Raw genomic sequence first — 9,722 nt, forward strand, 5'->3', positions numbered from 1 at the left:
TCTTTTTCTTTCCATTTTTCTTTTTTTCTTCGGTTTTTTTTTATGCAATTTATATACATACCGCTAAGTGTACAGAAATAACCCACAACACCGATCCAAGCGATATTATACTGACCCAAATATAGATACTCCGCATGTGGTTATGAATGGAAAAATGCACGTATGCAAATTTCTTGGCTTTTGACCAACGCGGTTTTTGGCCCTCGCCCATGTCTACTTCACACCGCGGTTCCGCGGTTTATATACCTTCATAACTAACGGATGATCCGCCCGATAGTTCTTTCACGAAAACTGCATCCCACACATTTCTATTTATTTATTTCGTCAATTTTTCTCGAAATTCGGAATAAACTTTACGGCGAATTATGTGGAACGATGCATCGCACGCAGTCTGCAGTTTGTTACCTAGACGACGGGACGCCTCTTCTTTCTTTTTTACTTTTTTTTTTTCTACTCGACCGACCAGTGCGATGCGCCAGAGGTTCTGGTCATCGGTACTTTGGATGTATTTCTAGTTCTGGAATGCCCGTTATTGTAGAGCCATTAAAATGGAATTTCATCGTTTTTCTGTCTTTGACGTTGCGGATTCAGCGAGGTGAAGAATCTCACAATACACTCGCCTATTTTCGGACGTCCAGTAATATCGCTCGGTTAAAATGAAGAATAAATATTTTTACAATTCACTCCAACGTACGTGCGAATTTTCCTTCTCGATCGATCGATTGGTTATACGAAGTTGAATATGAATGAGAATTCAACGATTCACACTCGCTGGCTGAACTTTTTACGTTTCATAACTTCGTGGTACGTTGTGCGCTCGAAACAGCATTATGTATTTATAATAGGGTAAGGTACGCGGTAATAATATCTACAAAGTGAATGTTGTTAGTGAAATGTACAGCGACGATGCAGCGACGACACGACATATCATCGCCCGGATATAATATGTAACTGCATACCTCTATCGTTGTACGGTATCCTACACCCATACAAACTCGTTTCCTCGTCAAAACTTTCCCGGAAGATTAATCGATTCTTACATACGTGAAATTTATTCCACTATTACACACACACACACACACCTACCGCTCTCGCGTGCACTTCTCTTCCGAGATATTTTCGATGCGTAATTACAATGATTGTTATTATTAGAATAACGAACCGGTCATCGATATACACACGAGTCATGAATTCCGGCCCGTAAAGTTCGTCGATTGATCGATTAGTTTCGTTTGATTAATTCGAACGATTTTTTTCCCCCAGACTTCATTTGATTTAATTTAATTTTTCAAACGGCGTCTATTTTCGTGATATAATTTTACTGAAATCGCATCGCATCGTTTATCCAATTAGATATGCATATTATGGAGAAAATCTCCGGAAATCCTATGTAATGTATGTGAGTCTGAATTTTGCGCTCGCGAGGAGGAAGAGAATCATATATGTACAGTAGTGGTGGTGGTGGTGGTGGTAATGGTAGTAGGTCGTTTGGTGATTCCCGGGGGCGCTTCTTCATCTTCTTCCCGTCTCTAAATCAAACTCAACGTAATTTTTTTCCATTTTATCCTTGTCGCGTACGTTGCAGTTGCATCAAAGTATACTCTGTATACATTCCTATCTGAAGAGCGAGAGACAGAACTGTGTATAGTTTACATACGTATATTTTAACCGGAAGTTACAATGAGAGGCAGAAACGACCAACGGATCTCGGTAGGCTTATATCATTCGTCATCGTGTACCGCGTCGCTCTAACCGAGACGAACTCACGTAAGAGGAGAACGAAGAAATGAATGAATGAATGAATGAATGAATGAATGAATGAAGATTTTTCGAGGAACTGCATCGCGCGTTTAGAAAAATTCAACAAATATTTTCACGATTTCTTGCGCCTGTCTACGTAGAACATGTTACTTCTTTTTTCTTTTCGTTTCGACAAACTGGAGCAATATTCAACGTGCGTGTTGATCACGCGTTTGTAACATCGCGCGGTCTGCTGCTGCACCGACTGCAACGTGTGGAAAAGAGTCGAGCGTCTCTTTACGTGCACGCAGCTCTCTTATTTTTTTTCTTTTTTTTTTTTTTTCACGCCGTACGTGTGGTCTTTCTAGCATAAACTTCGTATTATAGATCACCAGTATTTTACGCCCCGAGATAATATAACAGAAACTTTGCATACGTGTTAAAGAAACTTGTAAAAAAGATTAGCAAGCATTTCTGTTCCGCTGTTATATCCCCTACTCCTCCCGAGTCGCACGCATCTCGTGGGTTTTTTAATATTTTATTAATTCGTGTGTGAATTTTGCTGCGTTCCCGCTGCAGACGCGGTTGCAGTCGGCCCACTACCAGGGAATGAACATGAGAATCTAGGTGCGGTCGTACACCCCTCCCGCCCCTCCCAACTTTATTCGAGTCTTTTTTCTTTTTTTTTTCTTTTTTTTTTTTATGTATTTTACTTCTTCCATTTGGACAATTTTCTTTCAGATCTCGTTGTTTGAGAAATCGAACGAGAATCATACTAGCGATTTCGAGGTATAGATTAAACCCGCGTTACGCTAGAATCGTAATGATTATCTTATAGTTCGTAAAACGTGGTTAACCACGAGACGACATCAATATATTTATCCTTGTCTTCTTTGAACGAAGCCTTTGCATCATCGCGAATTCGACAGCCTGTGCAATAATTTATTATGTATTAAATTTCAATTCTCGGATCAATAGAGAGAGAGAGAGAGAGAGACAGAGACTTTGAACCTCGTGCGAAGGGTGCAGTGGAGAAGTGAGGGAGAGACGATAATGAGAAATGCAATTTAAATCGTTACGTTACACACGACCGCGGTGTGCGCAAAGTTGTTTCTATTGCCCGGGGGGAAAATCGTAACGGTTTTCTTCGAACGTTTCCCACTCGATACACTCGTCTACTGTACATGTAAAATTGTATTACAGTTCACCGTTTTGGCAGTGGTCAAGAGTAACTGCTGACAAAGAGTAGTCTAAGTAGACGTAGGCGTATATATATATATATATATATATATATATACAGACGCGTTCGAATCTCCCCATTAGCGCGTCCGGTCCCCCTCCTCCTTCCTCTCCTTACAATACTCTCTTGACCACGAAGCTCTTGTATGGTACGTATACCGAAGTAGGAACGAAATCTCATGCAGAACCCCGGTCACGTCTTACTCGTAACTCGATATAGCGAAATGTAACGTACAAACCAAATCCCAGAATCATCTCGAACCTCGAGAAGTATAAACGAACCACTTTACAGATATAAACACGATTCGAAAAAAAAACAAACAAAATTATCACCTTTTCATCTGTTATCTGATCGGAAAGAAGAATTCCGTCAAATCATGCACAGCGCCGATTTAACAATAATACATATGGATGGGAAATATTTAGCATGCATGGTTTGACGAAGAAAATTCTTGACGAATAGTTTCCATTTCTTTTTTTTTGTCGAGTTCTTCGTTTTCTGCTCGTTAGGTATATATATGCACGCGAGTGTGAACTTCTTGGTGGTATAACACGCTTGTGTGTACGTATGCCTGTTACAAGTTCTGTTTTTTTACGCATTGCTGGTTCGAAAGGAAATATAAACTTTCCACTGCACGCCACTTATTATCTATCTCTACTGCTGCACTTGCAGGCGTCGCCTATTTAGCGAATCTAGCGCGAACTACGCTCGAAAATTAAATACGAAAGTTGTACCGGTAAGTTTTTGACACATTCGAATAGATTTTTGGAGAATCGAGAAAAAAAATTCATCTTTTTTTTTATGGAGAGAAATTTTAAGATTCAAATTTCGGTGCAAGCGCTACGAGATAGATCTATCGGTAATCTTTGTGCAGGATTATATTTTATTTTAGCTTCTTTGATAATTTTTATTTGCGGAACAATCGAACAATGGTTATACCTGGTTGATTTTTGCCGCTGTTGCAAGATTCCATTGTCGATGATTGTGCAGAGGGTGAAACTTCCATTCTGCATTATTATATGAGGTTCTATAAAATTATTATCAGACATTGTTAAATATATTATGTCTCGACGACAGCTATGTATAACAATATTTCAACGTTCTATATCGAATAAATAAGGAGAAGTGAAGAAAATTAATTAAAATTCACTGCAAGATACGTGCAATTGCGATTAACATATTTTATTCATAGATCAAAAATACTGTACAGAAATTATTTCGTTTCCAAGATCGTTGATTATTGTTTCGATTGTTCTATTCAGATTGAAGTGATTTTATTTTTCATTAGTTACGCAATCGTATTATGGCTAAACTACTGTTTCTAGTTAACCTACTATTGCAACTACAATGAAAAGTAAATTTTCATCTCTCCTTTCAATTTTACACTTCCATTGATTCGTTTCATAATTATATCACAATTGTTGGGATCATGACTTTTGAATATTATAATTTTTCTGATTCATTTTAGTTTTTCACGATTCTGTTTTTCCTTTCACGTGCACCGGTTCGATTTTCACACCTTGGTATACTAATTTAGTGGATTCGAAGGGGTCTGCTTCCGACAGAAGAAAACAATGGACGTATTTCTAACGAAGAGCTTCATTCTTCTTTTTCCTTTTTAATGGGATGTTTTCTTTGAAAAGTTCGATACCTTCGTTTGCACCCCGTGATACATACGGCGGTGTATGCACTTTGCGTAGCCGAACACTTGTTTCACTTTAAAGTTCGGGGGAATTTTCGAGCCTATCCCGAGACGGCGGTACCGACGTCTTTTTCTCTTTCCTTCCCCTCGCTGACTTCTTCAACCATCTCCTACTCCTCCCGTCTCCTCATCTTTCTCTTATGTACTCGGAATGTTCGGATAGATCAGAGGTCTCGGAGAAAGAAGGTTATTTTAGTTGAGAGCGTTAATCTACGGGTTAATTATAGCCGCGAGTCTTCTAATGGACAGGGTTTGTTTCACGGCTGTCGGATATTTTCTACTTAACTTCCTCCTTTAATCTATGCAACCCCCTTTAATTCGTTCCTTTGTGATAGAGATACTTTAATTATAATCATTACATTTTTTCAACACACCTATATATCCCTGGATATCTACACCTGTAATTATGAAAGTTTTATTCATTTTTAATTGTGGGTTGAATATTAAATTTAATCTTTTTTTTTTGCTTCCCCTTTCTCATTTCAGCCGCAGAATTTGGTGCTTACCGGTGAATTTCCCGAATGCGACGTGAAATTGTGCGATTTTGGAATCTCGAGATACATCAGCCACGGTGCGGATATAAGGGAAATACTTGGGACACCAGATTATGTTGGTGAGTATCGTTGATATTTCATAAAATTAATTCAGCCTTTCGAAAAGAATATTAGGAAAAGTTAGGTGACAAGTAAAAAACGAAATTTAGTTAGTGTCTGATTTATTGACCGTGAAATTTTCTCGTATACTTTTAGCTCCCGAAGTCCTGAATTACGAGCCAATTAGTTTAGCGACGGATATGTGGTCCGTTGGAGTCCTACTTTACGTATTATTAACCGGATGTTCACCCTTCGGTGGAGATTCCAAGCAGGAAACGTTCTGCAATATCAGCCGATGCCGATTAGATTTTCCCGATGATCTGTTCGAAGATGTCTCCGAAGAAGCGCGCGATCTCATGCGCAAGCTTATGGTCAAAGATCCAAGGTAAGAATAATTTTATACGACATTCCGTCGTGTCTCTATAAACATGTACATGCATAAACTCGTGATATAACACGATTGGCGCACCATTAAATATACGCATCCTTGAAAATACGATTTGTCATGATTCATTCGATCATCGAATTATCATTTTGTTGCATGGAAACGTTTATTTTTATACATCGTCGCGTTGGACTTGTGCAATTTTTTCACGGATTACATACATCACCCCGCAGATGTGTTGCTCTTCAATTTCACTGTGAAAAAAACTCTCAATTGAACAAATTTCGAATATTTTTAACGATGGGTGTTGCGACGAGATTTTTCCACTCTAAAATCTGTCATCCGTACATAGGATGAAGATGTTAATTTCCGGTGTCTCTGAAAAATATTGTTTTGACATACATTCGTAAAAAATCAGGACACCGCAGGAGATTGCGGCAAAATTTATCTCCTCTTATACCAGATATGTATATTCACCGTATAATAGTAAAACCTCAACTACTCCTAGTCGGGTGCTAAAAAATTATTTTGTTGATTTCACTATCACATTCGTGATGGCGAGTACCAGTCAGCTGAAAGGAAGTGACGATCTAGTTTGAACTTATGTGTCTCTTTAAAAGCCGGTCTTTTATCGCTCCAAAAGTTCATGCATTACACGTAGCGTTTGGTTCTCCACATATATTAACACAGAGTTCATATGTATACGGGTCCAATTTTTTCCTAGCTTTTTACTATCTCCTTTTTTTTTTTTTCTTTTTGTTGCTTAAACAACCTCTTATCGAACGCATTGGTGTCCAAATGTTTGGATAATAATCATCGTACGTATCGCCTGCAGCAGCAGCGACTATTGCACAACGATAATTTTCTAATGTTTCCAACGTGTTTCCTGGCGTTCGCCGGAAACGCGAAGATTGTGAATAAGATGAGGAAGAAAAAAATCGTAAAATAAAATAAATAAAGAAGCTAGGATTTCTCAACCCACCGATGTCATCGGTGGTCCATTTTTGTTTTGTCATCGACGTGCCTCGTGTATTAAATTTGATTTGTTTTTTTTCTTCAACTTTGTTTCAGCGAACGCCTAACGGTCACGGAATGTCTACAGCATCCGTGGTTCTCAGCGCATGAAAGTCCCGAAACACCATTGAGCCTGACGCAAACAACGACAACAACAACAACCACCTCATCATCAACCAGCACGACCTCAAACGCAATTTTAAGCGAAGAAGACGACCCGCGTCGATCTTCCAGCCCGTCGGAATCCCAGGATACGAAGGTCATCACGAACTCATCGAATTCTAGGTCATCTCTGATTACCGAACAGTCCGTAACGAACTCTGATAAGAAATCGCCGAGGCCGAGTACGCCCACGAAAGGTTCTAACGCGGAGGTAAAATTGACGACACCATCGAGGGCGGTTTCTTCGCACACGGAAAACGTTTATTCGAAATCATCGAAGACAATATCGATGCCGGTAAGGATCGGATTGAGTCCGGACAGAAGAGATACTTTTAAGAAAAATATGGACACGTTGGCCCAAAGGTTCTCAGCTAGTACGGAAATCGTTATAATAGAACCCTCAAATTCGCAAAGAAGAGCAACGGCTAATCACACGATGCCAGCCGGTGAAATATTCAAATGTACCCCAGTTTTTATACTGGGCGAAGAACAGCAATGCAGCGATAGCGGGAGCGATACCATTTCCGAAATATCGACCGACAGTTCGAGCGACAGAAGTAGCATATATTCCGACGATTCGCTCGATTTTATTTTGTACGGTAAGACTCAAAGTAGAGCGAGTTTTCCGTTTGTCGGAGCCGATACGGACAGATGGGAACAAAAACACCCGAGAATCTGGCCCCGCGAATGCAGCGGCGTTGTCAGTAAAGCTCTGAGTAGATTTTCTTCGGAACCTGGTAACGGAAAAACTACGGTGAGAACTTCACCACCTACGACTAGGGGTAGAGCGAGTTTAGAAGCTATGAGAGAAAGAGGGGGGGAACTCGTTGTCATTAGAGAACCAGTTAGAGCCGGACGTTACACCAGGTACAGCGAAGTACAATGCGAATCGGTGCAGGCGCGGATTCGGAGGTTCCAAGTTCACGGTGCGTCGTAGAAAAGAAAAGAAAAAAAAAAAAAAAAAAAAATGCTTTTTTTAACTGCAATATCCAGTGTGAAAAGTACTGGTGAACTTGAGAGAAATAATTTGAGTAATTGCAAAGGAACAAAACTGATTGATAAAAGCAATTGTGTGTACGTTTGTTGTACTATATATATTGCGGAAAGCCAAACCCTGTGATTTACATGCGGTCTGTGTTCAACTTCCGGTCACCGAGATGAGAAGATGTGAGTAAAAATAAAAATCATCTTCCCCTCTTAGGTACAGGAGAAAAATAATTATGTACATATTTATATATATATATATACACATAAAAATAATTCGTTACTTTGATTTCTTTCGTTGCCCGCAAAAATTTCGTTTGTCATTCTCACGATACGGGATTTACGAAAGACGATCGAACAAACGATTCATGTAAATAGATTTCATTAATATCGCTATTTTTTGACGTGATAAAAGTACGTTGGTTGAGCCCGAGAGACCTGTATCTGACTATAAATAGATATGGAAAATAACGAAACTAGAAAGTAAAAAAAAAAAAAAATTGTTTGGAAAAATGAAGAGAAAAACGGAATTCGCATTGTCTGCACTTCGGACTTAGCTGTTCAGTGGATTATCAAATGGAAATGTAATATTCAAACTGTATTAAAGAACAAAACTATGAATAATAATAGTAATAAATAACTATTGTAATCGAGATATATCAGATGTGTTCGTGCGGCATGATTTTATTAAATAGCGCCGTAATCATACGACCCTGTAAATAAATTGATTGTTATATCTAATCGTAAATTTAGAAAGAAATTTGTAAAAAGAAAAAAAAAAAAAACAGAAAAAAGGAGGCAAGGGTAGAAAAATAATATTTGTGCATATCGTCGTAATTGTAACGATGATACGGTGGTGCCTGACGTTCATTTAAGATAAGGAGAATATTAAGAAATAAATCGCATATCGCACAACAACGAAACGAAAGTAGTGACCACGGTTTAGTGGAATTTATTAGCGTGTATGATTCATCGAATTCAAATACGGTGCCTTTTTTTGTATCGACAAACTGTGTTAAGATTAGATGTAGACGGAGAGTTGTAATATGTTGATAAGTCACGCAGTGCCTGCAGAATGCACGTTCGTCCGAACGATCGCGATGACCAAATAGAGATTTGAAAATTTTCGAAAAATCTTATGCAAAAATATTATTTATTTTATCCGAATAGTTCTACGAACAAAACGCGCCTCTCTTTTTACCGACAATTACCCAAGTTATCCATCGCCCCATCAAAATTGAGAGCCTAGACGGGCTTCTAGGCGTCTTTAATTAACAGCGATAGCGAATTTCTATCTAATATTTGAATAGATTCACCAAATCTCAGATAAACATAATTGTCTTATCATATTCTCGCAAAAAAATTTTACGTAAAATCGTGAGAAATTTTTTTCCTTCTCTTTTTTCTCAATTTTTTCGATCCTTCGTGTCCTTATGAGAGCTATATTCTGTCGCCGGATTTCAGACCATGCACAAGAAGAAAGTTTGGAAAATTTCTCTCGTTTCTTATCACTTATTATTCTAATTTGAATATTATTTTTTATTTAAATCCCCGTGACGCTATGTGAACTCTTGGCTAAAAATAAATGTGCATATAATATACATTTACGTATACTCACACCGTTCGTTGAGGTATACTATTAACATATATACCATGTAAATGTATAATAAATGTACGCGAATTATAGAAATATATTTGTAATTATTGTAAACTAATGAATTATTTAATTTATCTTCGATCGATTATTTTATTATTATATTGAATTAAATTATTTCTACGTCTAATTATTGTTTTATATCTTCAAGAGCGGGTCTTCTTATTCTTTTTTTCCCCCTCAATAATGTTTCTAAATTTTTCAATCAAATAAGGTGCAAACATCAATGACGAATGACACACAAAATT

General features: G+C 38.1%; 1 protein-coding gene across 3 annotated transcripts in view; it reads left to right on the forward strand.

Annotated features, from left to right (window-relative positions):
• The window catches only part of LOC105687654 (serine/threonine-protein kinase 17A-like), a 194,651-nt gene extending 185,120 nt beyond the window's left edge, over positions 1–9,531 (forward strand). For all 3 annotated transcript variants that reach the window (XM_048654096.1, XM_048654098.1, XM_048654097.1), the window contains 3 exons: positions 5,169–5,295; positions 5,432–5,660; positions 6,732–9,531. In XM_048654096.1, coding sequence (XP_048510053.1) covers positions 5,169–5,295; positions 5,432–5,660; positions 6,732–7,773 — 1,398 coding nt within the window. In that variant the 3' untranslated portion in view covers positions 7,774–9,531. The remainder of the gene's footprint in view (positions 1–5,168; positions 5,296–5,431; positions 5,661–6,731) is intronic.
• The last annotated feature ends 191 nt before the right edge of the window (positions 9,532–9,722 follow it).

The sequence above is a fragment of the Athalia rosae genome, chromosome 4, assembly GCF_917208135.1.
Source record: "Athalia rosae chromosome 4, iyAthRosa1.1, whole genome shotgun sequence".
Classification (NCBI taxonomy): domain Eukaryota; kingdom Metazoa; phylum Arthropoda; class Insecta; order Hymenoptera; family Athaliidae; genus Athalia; species Athalia rosae.